This window comes from Dysidea avara, chromosome 7 (genome assembly GCF_963678975.1).
Source record: "Dysidea avara chromosome 7, odDysAvar1.4, whole genome shotgun sequence".
NCBI lineage: Eukaryota > Metazoa > Porifera > Demospongiae > Dictyoceratida > Dysideidae > Dysidea > Dysidea avara.
In genome coordinates this window covers 10,530,549-10,549,541 of record NC_089278.1, presented here as the reverse complement: position 1 = coordinate 10,549,541, position 18,993 = coordinate 10,530,549, and the positions used below count along the sequence as shown (strand labels likewise).

Below are 18,993 nucleotides of genomic sequence, written 5' to 3'. Positions count from 1 at the left end.
AACAACAAATTAAGTACACTAACTGACCAGTACACTATCAAAGTAAAATACATTACCTTTAACCTGCACTGTAGCTGCATTAGACATAACCCTATTATCATCATGAATAACTGCACAGTGATACATACCACTGTCTCCGTGATAGCTTGTAGTTGTAAAATGCATTTCATGACCCAACCTAATCAACTTAGAATCTTTATACCACTCAGTGACCACAGGTAGGCCACCAGTGTAAAACACAGGACAAGTTAAATGGAGAATAGATCCATAGTTCACTATTGTATCCTCCAGCATTCCATACAAAGTCAGTGGAGTATCACTGAACACTAAGCATAACACAATTATCACTATACACACAGTAGGACAACAACAACTCACCTATGTTAGCAGAGTGCAGTTCTAGAAGTTCAAATCCATCTTTCAGTATGTACAAATATCTACCTTCTTTTGATACATCAAGTTCTCTCATAGAGCCATGCAAAGGGGATCCATTGTAATACCACTGTCCTGTACCACGAAAAAAGTCTGTCTGCTGGAAACCAAGTTTTACTGTAACATTAGATAGAGCTCGTATTTCCAATGGAAATGTAGGACGTAAGTAGTTTCCTGAAAGAAATCATAATGTGTGTTGTAGAAACACGTAAATGCAAACCTTGTAGGTTAGCTGTAGCCACTATACCACCTAACAGTGCTATACAGCCATTGTGAGAATGTAGCTCTTCTTCAACTTCTAGGATGTAGGTATAATTTGTTTGCATATTACTGCCACACCAGCCTGTATACAATAACTGGTAGGATGGTCTCATAGTGTGTTTAGTAGTCACAAAAGATATGTTCAAATATTGGCAATTTTCACTTTCAGTTTCAGACCAGTAGTCATACTGATTTTCATACTGACATATATCAGATTGGAGGTTTTCATGATAGATGTTGTCTACAAAAGAGGCTACATATGACCCTGAGACATCATACTGTACTACATCTCTGTTAAATTCAAACAGGTTTCCTGATATGTGCACATCTGTTGTCTCCTGCATCATTATGCTGACCTGGCCATAACTAAATATGTTACTTTTGATGGTCATATGTTTAGCATTCATCACATGCAATGCAAGTACATTATGTGAAAAAATATTGTTCATAATTTTAACATATTGGCAATCATGGCATAATATAGCTGTATTAATCTTCTGCACCTCAACTGACTGACCAACAAAGTATCTACCAGTAAATATACAATTTTGTAACTGTATGTGACTGCCATCAATGCCAACAAGAGATTTATATTCATCATTGCTGTCAATTGTAAAACCATCAAGGGTAACATGAGAGGTTGATATGGTTACAGGAGAGGTCAGTAGTGTGTTATTTAATCCACCGACAGACATCAAAGTGACTGGTTTAATAATGACTAAGGATTCATTATAATGTCCAGGGTATACAATAATGACTGAGCTGACTGGTGCTACATCTAAGCAATCCTGGATGGACAAAAAGTTGCTATCAATGCCACCCACAGTAAATGCATTTTCCCATAACAAACTATTCCAATCTGTGTTATTTCCTGTAAGTAACCGGTACTGAGGAATTACATGCTTTAGTGGAACAACTGGATAGTTGTCACGTCTCATGTGTAGTGGAATGCTGATCATAACCTGTAGGTCCATTAATGGGGACAGTGTTGTGCCAAAAAGTTCTACTGAGCTAGTAAAAGGAATAAATTGGTAATCCTCATCAGCTTTAAATTCAATATTTAACTTGCGATTGCCATCCTTACTGGTACGAAATTGTACCTAAAATAACATACCAGTACATATGTAAAACAAATACACCTGCACATTCATGTTTTGATAGTGACCTTAAACTGAAGCCCATTGTGTGGATGAAATAGAAAGTTTCCTTCTTGTGTGAATGGTGACAAGTACAAGCTACTGATAGTGATGACAAGATGATCACTTTTCCTGTTCAATGAAGCAGAACCCACTCACACACACTGAACATTTTATTCCTTACCAAAATGATGATCTGAATGAAGGAAGCTGGTTAAAGGTAACCGTATATTTTTCTTCCTATAAATTACAAAATGCTAATGCACAAGTTACAGTCAAAACTTTTTCAGATTAACAGATAAATATATCAATATTGGTTTTTGCTAAGCTCCAAATAACAGGAACCATCTCAAACTATAGTGTACAAAATATTTCCTATCTCATCCCAATTCACTATGTGCTAACTCAATTCACTATTGCTAACTCAATTAATACAACAGACAGTTAAGGGTTGATTTCATCATTACTTGATTAATATCAATATTGTGATGATAATATACCTGCAATGGTCCCAGTGTATTGGTGTTGAATGGTATAACTGAAATAAATCAACTAAATAATGATATCTCAATGGTGTCACAGGGTTTACCTGGTATAGAATGATCACACAATAACACAGTTTGTACAGTGGCACTAGTAGAATGTGATAGCTATTTAAAAAGTATGTTATAAACCAAATCTAACATCTGCTTTGAATTCCTTACAGTGAATACGGCAATATCAATGTGTCCTTGCAATGTGGTAACAGCAAACAATAACATATCACCTATTGTAGTAGTCATATTTTTAACCTGTAGAGATGTGATAAACTAACTGTCACCCTATTATCAAGCATGTATACTACATGACACCATTTTGTCTGATCACATTAGTGACTATCTGAAGTAATTGTGATAATATCTTTAGTGGTCTCTGTATGTGACCAACGTTTTTATTTGATTTGATACAAGACCTGTGATCATTCCAATCTTTGATATATTTCCTTTTATGGTAAAATATTGCAATGACTTATTAACAACAGAATAGTGTACAGGATAAACCACTAATACATGACAGAAAGTTAATTTTGTGGTTATTAGTACAGGTACAAATCTATGATGTAGTATTGATTACATAATCATACATGATGCATGCATATGGCACTGAGCCATGAATTCAAAGATTTCGTGTGACCACTGAGAAAACATTTCTCATTTAGTGCTAAATATCACTCAACTTATTTTTTCATCTAAAGTTGTTTTCCCCACATACATAGCAAAAAAAAATGCATTGTTTAGTTTAGACTACACCGTTTTTTCACAGTTTGACTGTTTTGGTACGTGGATTTCACTCCTTTTTATACAGTACTTTGGTCCCAAAACTAGCTTATATGGCTGACTTTCGGAGTTGCTCTTATAACTATTGTTATTGTTTTTAAATGGCAAGATTCAATAGGTAAACAATACAGGAGAATCCCTATTACAGGACCCAGAATTTTTGGCCACTTTTGGTATAATATAGAGGTTTTCCTCCTTTAGAGGTCAAAAAATGTATTGACCAGACCTGTTGGGACCAAAATTTTTGTCCTTATTATGGATGATTGATGATGTATTTATAAAGCTTCTGACAGTCAGCATGGCCATTCTTCCCTGATCGGAGCTAGTTACATACATACATATATACATACATATATACGTACATACAATCATTATACATATACATTCATACATCACGCATGCATATATATACATCATGCATGGAGGTTTTTCTATTGTGTCCTTAATTCAGGGAGTTCATTAAGAGAGGTTCCACTGTACCAAGGAGTGACTTTTTCCTCATACAACAACTAGGCTAGCTATAATTACTGAGAACCCCTCTGTGAATTTGTTACTGTGGGACCTCACAAAATACAAAGTAACCTGAATGACACAGCCATGTGCTTAGTAAGATCAGGTTGCATTGCTTTGCAAAAATATGATTCCTAATTAAAACAATAGATTGTTGAATGAATGAACTAATATTGAAATCATGACATATTTAATGATGTACGACCAACTTCTTCTGCAGCTAAGATGATACAACAACCAATGAACACAGTCAACCAACACATCACAGTACAGAGTGCGTAGTGCCCAAGGGTAGACATGTTAGTACATTCATATGATGTAATTATGTAGGGAAACTTGCAATAATGACTTTAATAAGTGTAACTGGAATGGATTCATCACTAAAACCACTAAACAGTTTCAACATGCAAGTACATGCAACATGTATAATGCAATGTGTACAAGATGGTAACCAGTTATGTGTGCAGGCAAGCTCAATTGCAAGGCAGCTGTCTGCATTAGTTACTAGAAAAATAGATACCAAATAAATGCCAGTATTTTCATACAAATCTTATCCCTATAACTACATTATCTACCCATGTGAGGAAGTGACATCGCAGCATAACCAAACAGATTATTCATGGACATAGCTAAGCACTCATATGCATACTATAAGTTTTATTTACTTACATATAACTCTTCATTAACTTTGACATAGAATAGTGAGGCCTATGGATTGACACACAGTGTAAGCATATCGCTTTATTGCACACTGAATCTTACATTTGAAAATTTCAATTTTACCAAACGTTTTGAGTTACGAATGGCACCTTGTAATGAAAACTTGTTCATTAAAGTTAATTGTATTAACTCATGACTGTCCCAATTAGTAGCCACTAGTCCAACTCCTCCAACAGCCTGTGTATTAATGAATTTGATATAGTTGCAAAATGAGCATTGCTAAGCAGACACACCAAACCAAACTCTAATCGTATTCATGATACTTACAATATCAGCTAGTTGCTGCAGCTCCACCTCTGTGCATACAGGGTCAGCCCCTCCTGTAACATTATACCACTTAATGGTTATGTTAGTTTACACTAAGCTACCAACAAACCATTAGAGATGTAGTGAGTTTCTGGTGACTTGTAACAACCTGAAAATAAATACATTAGTTGTTAATATATATATCCCACACCATCCCATAAGTACACTTGTAAAAAACTAGTGAAATAGTTAATTACATAAACTAAATTTACTTTATTGTAATAGAGTTAGAATTTTATTATCGTACCAGAAATATAATTACTCCAGACATCAGATCTAATGGCAGTAGAGCCATAAGTGATACCACAATGGTAGTGGTGTAAATCATCAACACAATCCAACATTAATGTTTGCTGTGCTATAGCATCTGCTAAAACCACATTGTCCTATAAAGCCATACAACTTAAATTCAATGTCAAAAATACAAAAAGTTCATACCTTTTCCCACCAGAATGTTATGTTTGGAACAGTCAACCATCCAGGAGATAATGAACAAAATAGTGAAATCCCAGAAGGTGACTGATCATCAAATTCAGGTTGCACACTAACTGTAACTGCAGGGAGAATATGAATGGGCCAGCCAATGTGTGAAATACTGCACCTTGGCAGTGAAGATCTTTAACATTTAACTCTCTCAAGCTCACTCCACTGGGCTCTCTACATGTGCCAATCAACCTACGTTCATTGTTAGCAAGTGACCATTCCAATAACCAGTACAAGTCACAGTCACACTTCACTGGATCACTGAAGTATCTGATAAGTGGAATCATTTCAAGTAATTAGATATATTGTTATGACACTGATGACATAGCCATAAAAGTTACACAAAGTACACGCTATTATACAAACACATGTGAACGTTATGCAGACATGTGCATGTTGTTACAGAGCACAGAAACAATTGTACACACACATGCATCGATTCATTGCAAAACTATGAGCACCAGCATCCAATGCATCATGCATGACCCCCAACTAAAGTTTCTTGTCGGTTAAAAGTTTGCACATTAGCTACACAGCATATGCTGCAATGTTTCATGACTTGTTACTTGTGCATAAACTGAATGCATGATAATTGGTGAAATTGATAAAGATATTGGAGTGACCTTGACATGCAAGATCAGTGCATATTCAATTATTCATGTGCACACAGTACACAGATTCCAAGTAACTCACATGGTTTTTACTTTCGCCAGATACTCTGGGGTATTGAGTTTCTGAAGAGCAGCAATATCTTTAAGCCATCTAAATGTGAACGACCAGAAACACTTCGTTAGCAGCTTCATTTAATAATACTGGTAGCCAGACACACCAATTCAATACTGTAACATCAACAAAACAAACGAGTTTGCATACATGTCAGTGTCATCTGATCCATGATCCAAAGACAACGTCCATTCTTCACTTCCTCTACAAGATCTGCTGTCGCCTCTGCAAACTGGTGCTCTGACAACCGACTGTCCACGTGCATCGATCAGCAACACGCTTACAATCACCACTGCTAAGAAGCAGCGAAAACGTTGTAGCGATTTCATGCACAGGCACCCTCAACACCAACAGAGTACCACGCAAATTGGACTAGCGCTTTCGCGGTTCACATCCACTCAGTGTACAATTTATAATACAGTTCATAGTGTGACGTAATGTATGGCTAGATATAATTCATTGGTCTTGACTGACAGTTATTTTGCGGTCAAGTACTGCAGGGGCTTCAGGTATCTCCATACCAAGTCTCTTCATCACTCCTTCCATTATATTGTCCACATAGCTGTGTATCAGCAGGTCAGCCTGATCATCCTGTAAAACAAAAGCCACTGTGCTCCACAAAAGCTGACCACTGTGGTGATAACAGACCACAACAATGACAGCCTTACATATTTTGTTGGTTGAAGGTTGCAGATGACCAGTTTCCCTTTATTACGCCTGGTTAACAACGGTAATGTCCCACTAGGAACAATCTGTAGTGTTGTACCCAAGCATATCGATAAATCAGCTTTGCTACACATGTCGCAAAATAATCTAACAGCACAGTATCACATTAATACCTGGGGTATACCTGGAGTGATGGTCTGCCTTCTCTAAATCTTCCTTTGGCAGACAGTCCTTCCAATCTAGAACTGTATCTCGTAGTTTACCTCTTAGTGGATGCAGTAGACTACACATTATTGAAGATGGTCATACCTGCAGATTCCACGTGACCCTCCACCCATGCATCTATTCCCGGTTCTCTTTAAACCAACTGTTGCTACCGCATGTTCTCTTACAAATTCCCTAAACAGTACCAGTCCAGATGGTGGTTGTTATATGAGAGCACGAGTAATAAGTGTACGACTTGTAATACAATAACAAAGATCGATTTACTGTACATACAATTGCTATAGCTACATCAGCCATAAGATGTTCACCATGGCTAGCACAGAATTCTATCACAAGAAGGAATACTATCACTATGGCCTGAATGTCTTTAGGCATAGAATTATATGTGACATATAATCAATCTTAGTCAGCATTTCTTTTATTACATTTCTTTTATACCAGTTTTTATTATTATTTTGTAATGGCCTACTGAATGAACTATGGTAGTTTAGTAACTGTGTCTACTGCATACGTATGCCTGTATATAAATGTGTGCATTGTTACATGCGTTGTGCATGAGTACTCCACATGGAAGAACAAGTCCTGGTAGTTAAAATTACAAAACAATCAATCAGTCACAGTAAATTTCCACTGACTCATGTGCAATGTGCAAGACTGTTTCCTTGTGCTATATATATATATATATGCCAGACTGGATAGCAGCCATGTATTATTGGTATATTGAATTCATAAGATTTATCACAACTGTCAGCTCACTTGCCACACTTTTCACATCTCTCCATAAATACATTCCCATGAAGCTCAGACAAATACTCTCTGTAAAAATAAAACATTTTTTCTTAACCAAAATTCATCGTTAATGATACCAGATTAAACCTGAGAACAACTATGAATCACATAAACCACAGACAGACCTGGGTAATCCTGACTTCAAGTGTAAACCATCAACATTCTGGCTGACAATGAGATGAACAAGTTTGGCTCTCACCATAGCAACCAGTGCCATGTGGGTTATACTGGGTTGTGCTGACTCAAATGTCACATTTGTCTCACGTTTCCTTCCTTGCTTCTCGAGGGTCCACACTCCATTAGGCCCCCGGAAGTCTGGTATACCCGCACTGGTACTAATTCCTGCCCCCGTGTGCACTACGATGTGCTTCGCTTCTCTAATCATTGAACATAACACATCAAGCTTTTCGTGGACTTTATCGAGCGTGTCAAATTGCTAGAGATGTGTCAATACACAGATACATTAACAAAATATCCATGTTTTCTCGACTAGTAAATAATTCTATTCCATTCTTCTATTACAGGTATATTACACCTTACTTCTGCTACTCCACATATCCCCTTATTCCTATAATCCGACAACTTAGCGGCATAATCGCAGGACATCGCAAAAATAGTATACCACAATCGAATGTCGCACCTGGATGTTTAATTAGGGTAAATGTTGTACCAAGAGTGTTTGCCCTTTCCAAAAGACAAATAGTATTATATTTAAATTATCGTTTGAAATTTAGTTAGTTGAATATAATTATTACAGAGTAGACACACCACATTAGCTTGAGTGTCTTCACAACTTTATCTCATCAACAAGTGCCTTTGCTGTCTTGTAATCATCTGTGTCAGCTAAATCAGCTTCATTCTCCTGAAGGGTAACAAGTAGGAATGCAAAAGTTGACTAGTATAGGTAATTTATCAAGCTTACCAAAATTTGTACCATCTGTTCATAAGCTGCTTCTAGCCTCCTCCTACAATCATTAACCATCGTCTTGGATTCATCAATTATTTCATTCTAAATAAAACCAAACATGAAACCAGCAGCCAAATCAATATGCATAAAAACTGACAAATTGAGATGGTAGCCTTAAGGGTGGTAGTGCTATTGCCCACAAGACCACACCTATATCCAACACTAACACTAAGACAAGGATGCCTACGCCTGAAGATATACTAGTGGACACTGAATTGATTAAATGTCCACTAGCATACTTAGGTAAAGTTAAGCCCAAACAAGCCTTCAGATCAACTCGAAACGTTTTCAACAAGTTGCTATGGAATTTAAAATACATATATATATATATATATATATATATATTAAACGGAATTTTCTAGAGACTGACTACTGATTGATGCCTTCAGAGTCAGACAAGCATAACTTGATAACGACTGATTTTGATGGCTGGGGTTGATTGGGCTCAGCCATCAACCCCAGCCATCAAAATCTGGGGTAACGGGGTAACGGCTGGGGTTGATTTTTTCACTGTTCAATCTGGACACGTGCCTTTTGGCATACAACAGTACATACAATGCATTCTTCATGGACTTACCAGTGTCCTCCTTTATGTCCCATTTATCTTTGCTGATATCAAAAGGTGTCAATTTGACGGTAGCGTGTGATGCCTTCCCTTTGTAACGGAAATCATCCGTATTTTTCATAGTGACTACTTTGATTGCAGAGGTGCTTTTCGAATAGTTTTTGATTCATAATAAGGTAGCTGACAACGAAGCGTAATGGACACTTCACTTTCCAGATGATAATTGATAGGTGGGACGTGTGGCACCATTTCTTTCTTTTGATGCCGTATGCGTGGGTTCACCAGTCACAACAATTTTTATTTTACAAAAAAAGTTAACAAACAAGTACACAAAAAAATCAACTATAGTAGGGGCCATAGCACATCGATAAAAAGCACTGAAACAAGCTGGAGTAGTGCATGATATTAAATCACAGTAAAACAATAAGTGTTATATCACTACTGTACATTTCCATTATGGTATCTTGAACACAGTACTTCATTTGTTTTACTGTGATTTAATATCGTGCTTGTTTCAGTACTTAATATCAATGTGCTATGGTCCCTACTCTAATTTGAAAATTCCAAATTTTCTTTGTGTACTTGTTATATTTAGTCTCGTCCCTAGCCACCCACACACTTGATCACACAAAAGTCATCTGGTGACATTAGTCCAACTTCTTGGCCCAGGAAGTGCATAATATAGTATATACCTAAGTTTAGTAGTTGTTGTCCACATGAACTTTTAATTTTATTAATTTTTATCTTGCAATAGCATAGTTCTGATATCATTTGACTGCTTTATTAGAACTGGCGACTGTTTTATTAGAGTATCTTATTCTTGCTGCTCATCTCAAGTAAGGAGGTATCCATCGTAATAGATCAAGGGACATGGTTGCTGTCCCTTGTTTTCTACAGCAATGCAATTGTTATAGGGATGTAGTCACTATGTTCTGTTTTCTGTAGTGACTCGATTGTTATAAGTCTCTGTTACAATAGCAGTAGTGCTTCAAATAATTTTGTGGCTTCTAAACACACTCTTCCAAAGAAAGTGTTGCAACAGAAATTAATGGTTTCCTTGTATTGTTGTATGAAGATAAGATTGTAGATAAAAAAAGGAAAAAGCAAGAGCAGCCATTCGTTGGGGCACATGCTACATGTGAGTTTGTTATTGTAAAATGGTAGTCATGTGCTATGTAGATAAGGCTCTAGTCTTTCAAGCATGGTCAGGCAGGCGCACAGGCAGACAAAACAATGCAGACTTGGAGTCAAATACAGTGCCTAGTATTCAAATACAAATACTACTCCAAATACAAGTACAATTGCAAATACTTTTGTCAGGACAATATTTAAATACAAATACAAATACTTTCCAAGGTATTTTTGAATCTTTTGTTGTTTTTCAGATTAGGTTTTCCAAATGACTTGACTACTTGGTTGTCTATCTACACTGTACGCATGTTATCTTCTAACCTATACACATATAAGTTGTAAGGCAACATGCTAACTCTATGCATGTACAGGGGTATGCCGTATATCCAGGGTATTGTAATTTTCACAGTTTTCACGGTTAGCAAAGCTTTTTGTGTGCCCCCCAAACTTTAACTTACCTTACTGATAAATTAGTGTGTGATACTGTTTGTAGGCATATGTGGACTCCACATATGCTTATAAACAGTATAACACATTCCTGATAATAAAGTGGGCGTGGCTCATGAAAGAAGCTGGCATACTGAAAGACTAGACTATTCCTCGCACAGATTGCCGTTACCATGCTTGGTTCAGACGCGCTTTAGCAATCTGTATAACATCAATCCAGACTCTTCATAGCTGTGTGGTCAAGAACAAAAATCTTCGAATCAAGCAACACTGATCCATGAAATTTAAAATGCAAAAACCGAAATATACATACTGCAAAAATTTCCAGGTATACAGTATGTAATTGTATGCTATTCATTGCATCTAAATGATCTAATAAATATCATTTCTTTAAATCTTTTATCTGTTAACTTGCAGCTCTCAGGTCAAAATATTTTCCCTGCAATACAGAAAGTCTCTCAATGGATGCAGACAAAGCCGGCACACTCAAGAAATTTGGGTGCTGGAATATAATTTAGTTTCTTAAGTGGATCCTCCTCTTGTGGTAAGCAAGGTGACAGGAAGGTAAATGCTTTTGAATCCATATACTTAGAAGTGACAAGCTATGCATATCTGATCTCACACTCCTTATGATCAATGATGCATTTCAAAGTAATTGTAAGTATTTAAAATACATTAGGAAAGTATTTGATTACAACGTCCAGTTTCCAACTACAAATGCAATTACAAATACAATTACTCAAAATTTGCAATTAAATACAAATACTCATGTATTTGACTCCAAGTCTATAATTGAATTATCACAATTTAAAAAAAATATAAATTTCTTGCTTTTAATGCTATTAGATACACCTCAGTATGCTCTCTGCCTCTCTTCTCTATGGTCAGTGCAGGTAGTTTCCATATTGTTTGTCTAATGACTAATGTGCACATGAACCTTAATACGGTGCAGGTACTGTACCAACACTGTCTTAGCGTAAATAAAGCATAATAGGAGGTAACCAAAAGCATCAAGAATAATGATTTTCAAAAATTTAACCAAAATGCACAATGCACGCACCATAAAGAAAGCAAAATAATGAGTACAATTCATATTATTCTGCTGAAACATGTAATATAACTAAACAAACTGTTTTTTTGGCTGGCTATTTGCACTTAGCAGAAACAAGATTGAAATACTCTAATACAGCAGTCAAGAAACACAGATGTACACGTAACAAAACAGTCAGTTCTCGAGCATAATTTTGATTTGTAATTGTGAGCATATTAGGCTTGATTTTTGAGTACTGCTCAAAAGCATAATAGGTAAACATAATAGGCCAGGCCCTACATTTGATCCAATTAACTAGTCTCTGGTTTGTTGGGATTAGCCATATGATATATATATATTATATATATATATATATATATATATATATATATATAGAAACAGAGACCAGGTGGGTCTGTCTATATTATAGTTAAGAGTGACTGACAAGGTTTCTATGCAATTCAAAGACTAGAGAATGATGTGGGCCACAATGTCTGAAGGGGCTCTAAATTGTGTAGAAACCTTGCAAGTGTGTCCTAAGTGTCTTACAAAATTTCTCAGAGAAAATAAAGGGAAAGTGGAACTGTAGCTGTCGCAGAGAGTAAACTAGCAGAATAGCTGGTTGTTTTTTTGATTTTGTTGTAAAGAGGTTACTACTTAGTAAACCCACCAGCACCACAGGTTTATTTATATCCTATGTAGATAGTAAGATTTATGGAAAGTTAATGTCAGTTGTTTACATGTGCAGGCTATTTGACTAGTGACTGGAGGAATGAGTGAAGAGTATGGCATCATAGATAATATACGAACATGGATTGGAAACGCCCATGAAATTATTTACCTATCCTAGTTACAGTGCACCAATACATTGGAAAATTTGTTGAAATGTACTGGGTGGCTATTTGGCTTTCTCTCGCTTGTTTGGAGGCTAGTTTCAAGGCGTGGACATTCCTTTTACATTGTTTATTGTGTAGTGTTTTGCACTGAACAAGAACACAGCTTGTCTGTGGACATTGGAGGGAATATCATTGGCGACAGGTGGATACTGGCAGGTACAGTTAGCAAATATTTCAGCAGCATCGTTACCAGCTATCTTAACATAGCCTCTATGCCACAACCAAATAAATGTTTGATAGACTGAAATTAATTTTTAGCCAAAGACTTGTTCGACTTGGGTAAAACAATTGCCCAAAGTAGTGCCTGTTTTCTGTTGTTTTATCCAAACAGTCTGAGTATACAGTAAAACATTGGATATTTGGTTAGCTAAAGCCACTCTACCTGCTACAAGTGAAGCTAAGAACAGCAAACAAACGATGCTGCACTTTTTATTTCTTCAGGAAATTTGCCCAACCGTTATGAAACACTATACTTCACCTTTTAACTTGCATCTTGTTATGCTGTTTGCTACTCGCCAGTGTCCATAACCAGTCCAGCCTCCAATTAGTGTAGGTGCTTTGTAACCCAGCTGTAACCAATAAACACGTATTTGTATCTTACAAGAAATGCTAAATGTTCCACCTGTAACGACTGTAAACTTTTTTCGTGCACCGTAACGAGGATGGTCTATGACGTCACTACGTAAATAATACGGGCGTTTCCAATCCATGGTTTGTATATTGTCTATGATGGCATGAGGTCCCGAAACAGCTGATGGAACTCACATACAAAAAATATTTGCACAGATATAGTATATGTATATGTAATAGGATGGATGGCTGTGGTATTCGGGATTTATAGTGCGAGCATTGTAAACAGGAAGGAGTAAAATAGTGCGAGGCAAAGCCGAGCACTATTTCCTTCCTGTTTACAATGCGAGAACTATTAATCCCAAATACCACAGCCATCTGTCCTATTGCAAATTAATCTGACAACCATAGCAACTGTTACTAGGCAACAGAAATTCAAAAAATAACCACTGCAAAAGATCAATCACACTTAGCAACCGTTGCTATGGTCTCAAAATGAATTTTACCTTAGCAACGGTTACCTAGCAACCGTTGCTGAGCAACCATATTGTTGTTATGCCTTGAGCATGTATCACTATGGTAACAATAGTTGTCAAGTCAGACATTTACTTCTGATATAAATACACCACACTATTTTAGCCAATCAAATTAGTATTATAGATTTTTGTCAAGGGACCAAGTGTAATACTAATTCTATTGGCTAATCGCTTGATGCATTTCAATATAATACATCAAGCTGCTATTGAGAGTATTATACAGTAACACATTCAGTTGTTGGATTATTACAGGCACCTGATTTGAAGACATGACTACTGACTCTAACCTATGTCTTTGTTTGGGATTGAATGGGAGTCAGGACTGACTCCATGGCCCGGGACCAGGTCACACCTCTCCAGGTGGACAGGGTATGAGGTGGGTGGGTTCAACACTCTGACAGAAAATCCATAGTGAGGTAGGCGCTCAAAATTGCCCACCAAAATTCTAGTGTTGCGCATGTACTACAGGGCTTGGACTATGGCTATAGGTAAAATTGCAGTTCCGTGACCTCTCTCCATTAACTCTGGTTAACTCTAATTAACCACATGAAACTATTTCAGGAATTTTGCAACCTAGTAGGAACCAATACAATAAAAAGTGAAGAAACAGAAGAGATATCATCATTTGACATGCAATTTAATTCCTACTTTAGCCATAAATGTTTTATACCCAATCATTGTAAACTTTAAAAAGACACTATTTTATTTGTAAGAGCAGGCAACTATTTTTGCATGACATAGCACCCTCTAAACTATATTAACAAACTATGCATGATTTGCTTCAAATTCGTTCCAATCTTTACGTACTATTAGTCAAAGAGTCAGTGACACTCCACCCTGAAGTGTGTGACGCTTGTTCAAACTAATCAAGAAAACATGTCCCAAAATTATGGAGCCAAATTGTGTTTATATGAACAATGTTGGTAAAGCCTAGGGTGACGCCATAGGTGATTTGAACTGCAAATCTGCTTCCAAGGTAGAATGAAGCCATGGCCACTGATTGAAGAAGAAACATGTAACAATGACGAGACTGCTACAAGGACACTTCTCCTTAGACTATGCCTCTCTTTAATTCTCGTAAGTAAAACTGCACCTGCCACCTGCAGCCCATGTACATGCAGCAGACATTACAATACATTCCTAGTACAATATATAATAGTTACTGAGTCAGGTCATTACAAATACAACGAGATACAAAGGTAGCACTATATTGCACCATAGATACTAGACTTATAATAGGGATTGGCAACGCACTATAAAATTATTATTTTCGTAAATCAATGCGCGTTTCACTGGTGAAGTCAATAATGGCGGTTCCTTAGAGTGACTGGTACTCGAGCTGACGTGCTGTGCACATATTCTTCGTGCGTTATAACTGAAGCCACGTCTATATAGATAGGTGAGACTTTTAGTTGTGTTTTAGTGCGTTGTTAGTTTGTTGTTTTCTATGAAGTTCAATGCTATTTACCGTTGTGTAGTTTTTCTGAAGTGGCACAACATTCCTAAACGGTGTTAACATTTCCCAACCTTGAATTTTGACCTTGGGAGTGTTAATGGATCAAAATTCTAGCAATAGGGGCGTTGTTTGAGGGGGAATGCTTATTAACAGGTCATTTCAGAGCAATATTTGGACAAGTTTGCGTAGTTTTCTCAAGCGTTGTGAAACACTTGCTTAATGGTTAATGGTTTGGTATAAATTTTAGTATTGGAGAATGTTATTCATTAATTAGTTTACGTGTTCTGCCTTTAACGTTTATGTAGGGCTGAATTTGAATTGGGCAAGAGAAAATTCAAACTAGAACGTTCCTATAAGAACTTTGAAAGAAGGAGGCAAATAGCAGGGAATTTTAAGATTGGAAGACCACCCAAGGGTCAGAGGAATAAGCGTCATCATGAACCAGTGGTAAGTGGGATAATTACTAATGAAAAAGGATACTTAAATTTGTCTTGCAAATTTAGAAATTTATGTTGGCGGCTACTTTAATTACTTTGTTAAATTTGTACTTCTCACATACAAAGATGTATGTGTTATACCTTCTTCATACCATGCTAATAACAGTAAATGTATTGTAGCAAAAAACGTCATGAAATGGCATACGTTGTGCTATCATATTTTTCATTTGTTTGTTTACGGGTATACCATTTATATTGCATTATTTATAAATGAATGGTACTGTCAAAATATTATAAAATGTATAGTTTTAGGTTTTCCTTTTGTTTTATAGAACTTGTAGCATTAAATCTATAGAAGAAATTTCATAAGTTTTTTTAACAACATTGATGCTGTTGATGTTCTCAACTTATGAACATGCAACAGGATCATGTGACGAATTGTCCAGCAGGTTATTATGTTTGTTAGTAGCTGTGTATGTATATGCTGGGCCATTGGAATTGGTCCAACTGCTCTGGATATATTAATTAGAACAGTCAGTGATTTAAAGTCATATATATCTGTAGTATTCTGGAGTTGTTTTTTTGTTTTTTTTGTATACAAAAGCAGGACTAAAGATTTATGGCCTTGATGTGATTAATGTGGCAGTGGTATGTGCTCTTTTAGCACTAGTGGTGGTAATAGCATCAAGACTGAATGAACGGATTTACATCTCTGCTAAGGGAACTCCTCCCTTCAAAGCTCGTAAATCAGGTTACTCAGCTTCCCTTGGCGCTTATGTGAACAGGGAAATTTCGGAGACAGCATCAGACATTCGGTTATAATATGTGACATCATCAGAAGGCTTTGATAGACATGTGTGTATATGTATGTAGTGTGTGTGTGTGTGTGTGTGTGTGTGTGTGTGTGTGTGTGTGTGTGTGTGTGTGTGTGTGTGTGTGTGTGTGTGTGTGTGTGTGTGTGTGTGTGTGTGTGTGTGTGTGTGTGTGTGCATGCATTAGTGTGTGTATGCGTTAGTGTGTGTGTGTGTATATGTGTTGGTGTGTGCTTATGTGTTGTGTGGTGCGTGTATGTGTGTGTGTGTGTGTGTGTGTGTTGCTAGTCCTGTTGTAAGAAGATTTATCTGTGCTGACTCAAGGCACCTGAGCAGTGCACAGGTGTTCACTAGTTAGGTGTGACTACATAGTAGCAGCAGCAAAACGCTTTGCGTGTGTGTGTGTGTTGCTAGCACAGAGGTGGAGTAATAGAAGAGGATAGGTGGATACGTGATGTATTTGAGGTATGTTTGTGATTAGTACGCAGAGGAGGTTGGCTCATCAAACCTCAAACAAACCATTATAGCATAATATTTCTACATGTGTATAGATGATATTTTCCATGATGATAGTGTATACATAAAAATTACACTACATTGCACGACAGACATCTAACCTCCTCTGGCATAATAATATATTTTGGGATGCTGTGTTTGTACAAAAGCCATTTGATATGTGTCTTCTTTTACTGCACTGCAGGTGCAGACTGAAATGAGAAGCACTACTGACACTATGGAACCAATTTTTGTGTTTCTTGTTATATAGTACTATGCTTATAAGAGCACTTTCTTTGAATATGTTAGTTGAGTACAAGTAAATACAGATGTGTAAGTGATCACCTATTGCTGCTGTTTCACATACTGGGGAACATACACTCAATATAGCTTCATTGATTCTATTGTTATAGCCTTGGTCATGAACAGTGGTCATACGAAACCCCATCATAAAAGTGATTAGAAAGTTGTGTAATTAAGTTTTTAATATGTCGTCAGGTAGATGGTTGCTTATTAGAGTGTTGTATTGGCATGCAGAATTTTTTGAGAAGTTTCCTTTCGCTTTACACTATAGTTCCCTCACACCAGGAAATCAGAACGAAAGCCTTACAAGTGCACAGTTTCAAATAATATTATATATTTATATGTGCTGAGGTACTTTCAACCAGAGTAATTATAAAACGCCCATGGGTTTATCAAATTGTGAGAGCAAGTCACTCATAACTGGCTAATTGAACATGTTTTAGTTATTCTGCATTATTAAATTATACAAAAAAAAAGCTGTACCACCTATAGAGCAGTAAGGAATGCAAATTGGGTTACTTTTTCTTTACTAGAATATTTATATATGCAGGTCCACCGAAAGACTTTGAATATTGGGCCCCAGAATGTGGGACTCCTGTATATAACTGATTTAGCTTACTGTGCAAAGCACACTAGCATGCCAAGTTAGGAGATCTGGGGGCATACCTCAGGCTCAGCTCTCCCCAGGAAATTAGACACCCGAGATTGAATTTCAGTAGTTTATTTTACTTGTATTAGAGTGACTACTTCATTTAATAGGATAGCAATCAAATGCACATCAAACACTATAATATCGACCCTCTGAAATTGAATATGAGACTATAATTAGCAGCTTCTTTGCTGTATTAGAGCAACTGTTCTATTAGAGTATTTCGATCTTGATAACGTAAGGTCTGGGGTGGGGAGGGGTTAAAGAGTCCCCACCAAAGTGGGACCCAGGGGTAAATTTCCCAGTTGCCCCTCCTCTGTCGTGTGCCTAATTTTGGAAGTCTGAAATCATTTCAGTATGGAGATCGATATACTCTAATAGAACAGTCACTTATGCTGCAGCACTGAATATGACTGTTATTATTAGAGTATTATATGTGAAGATTGTTGCATTTCATTGTGTTAGCAAGTTTTATGTTGTGTACTCTTGGTGTTAGCTACTGTATTGTGTTTTATTTAGGCTCAAAATCTGTTAGAGGAACTATGTAAAGGTGTTGTGCTTCCTGAGAACTGGTCAATCAAGTTTGACTCTACAGTTAACCATGCTGATGTTTGCAAAATTGGACATCAAAATACAATCACATCCCAACCAGCTGTTGTTACTACCTGTCTTTCTATCTATAAGGATCTGTCCTGGAGATTACATATCCATGGTAAAGTAGTCAATATTGAAGATTATACTGCTCTGGCCGATACACCTGTTTCACTAAGTACAACATCTACAGTGGAGTTATAGACAGATTGAATGTCTGTGTTGGCAATCCAGATCCTAGGCTTACAGAACTGTGTGAACTACAAGGTGGTAAAATTAAAGCGGCAGATGGCACAACTTCAAGTTTTATAGATGATTTTTTCAGTATTTCCTTAGATGGTGAAGAATATCGGTCAACTGTACGCTCTGCCAAATGCAGCATCCTCACCAACAACATCAGATGTGATGCATGCAAAAATTATAGAGCAACACTTAGGGCACTGTGTAGCCGTCAGCTAAGAACCACTGAGGAAATGATATCAAAGCGAACTGAAGCATCCAGTCACACAACTTACCAAAACTTAACAGCTGAACAAAGCAA

At 36.8% G+C, this 18,993-nt stretch overlaps 3 protein-coding genes across 5 annotated transcripts in view; all 3 read right to left on the bottom strand.

Moving 5' to 3' along the window:
• The window catches only part of LOC136260144 (uncharacterized), a 37,782-nt gene extending 31,493 nt beyond the window's left edge, over positions 1–6,289 (bottom strand). The window contains exons 1-17 of the mRNA XM_066053770.1: positions 6,038–6,289; positions 5,858–5,926; positions 5,283–5,434; positions 5,120–5,235; positions 4,929–5,067; positions 4,752–4,790; positions 4,643–4,695; positions 4,418–4,552; positions 4,325–4,363; positions 2,534–2,620; positions 2,419–2,479; positions 2,330–2,367; positions 2,014–2,069; positions 1,859–1,961; positions 653–1,793; positions 379–606; positions 57–326 (exon numbers count right to left, since the gene is read on the bottom strand). Coding sequence (XP_065909842.1) covers positions 57–326; positions 379–606; positions 653–1,793; positions 1,859–1,961; positions 2,014–2,069; positions 2,330–2,367; positions 2,419–2,479; positions 2,534–2,620; positions 4,325–4,363; positions 4,418–4,552; positions 4,643–4,695; positions 4,752–4,790; positions 4,929–5,067; positions 5,120–5,235; positions 5,283–5,434; positions 5,858–5,926; positions 6,038–6,216 — 2,905 coding nt within the window. The 5' untranslated portion in view covers positions 6,217–6,289. The remainder of the gene's footprint in view (positions 1–56; positions 327–378; positions 607–652; positions 1,794–1,858; positions 1,962–2,013; positions 2,070–2,329; positions 2,368–2,418; positions 2,480–2,533; positions 2,621–4,324; positions 4,364–4,417; positions 4,553–4,642; positions 4,696–4,751; positions 4,791–4,928; positions 5,068–5,119; positions 5,236–5,282; positions 5,435–5,857; positions 5,927–6,037) is intronic.
• Positions 6,286–8,210, bottom strand: LOC136262552 (NAD-dependent protein deacylase sirtuin-6-like). 3 transcript variants are annotated; one of them, XM_066056867.1, is made up of 7 exons: positions 8,108–8,210; positions 7,693–8,003; positions 7,535–7,594; positions 6,863–6,952; positions 6,738–6,818; positions 6,556–6,679; positions 6,286–6,495 (listed from the first exon to the last, which is right to left on the bottom strand). In XM_066056867.1, exons 1-7 carry the CDS (start codon positions 8,171–8,173, stop codon positions 6,457–6,459), a joined length of 771 nt encoding a protein of 256 aa, XP_065912939.1. In that variant the 5' UTR covers positions 8,174–8,210; the 3' UTR covers positions 6,286–6,456. The 3 variants fall into 3 exon arrangements, with proteins under 3 accessions (XP_065912939.1, XP_065912937.1, XP_065912938.1); XM_066056865.1 differs by having other exon boundaries at positions 6,286–6,478; XM_066056866.1 differs by lacking the exon at positions 6,863–6,952 and having other exon boundaries at positions 6,286–6,478; positions 6,738–6,836.
• A 42-nt stretch (positions 8,211–8,252) lies between these two features.
• The window catches only part of LOC136262553 (tubulin-specific chaperone A-like), an 18,894-nt gene continuing 8,153 nt past the window's right edge, over positions 8,253–18,993 (bottom strand). The window contains exons 3-4 of the mRNA XM_066056868.1: positions 8,490–8,576; positions 8,253–8,429 (exon numbers count right to left, since the gene is read on the bottom strand). Of these exons, the coding sequence (XP_065912940.1) occupies positions 8,355–8,429; positions 8,490–8,576 (162 nt within the window). The 3' untranslated portion in view covers positions 8,253–8,354. The remainder of the gene's footprint in view (positions 8,430–8,489; positions 8,577–18,993) is intronic.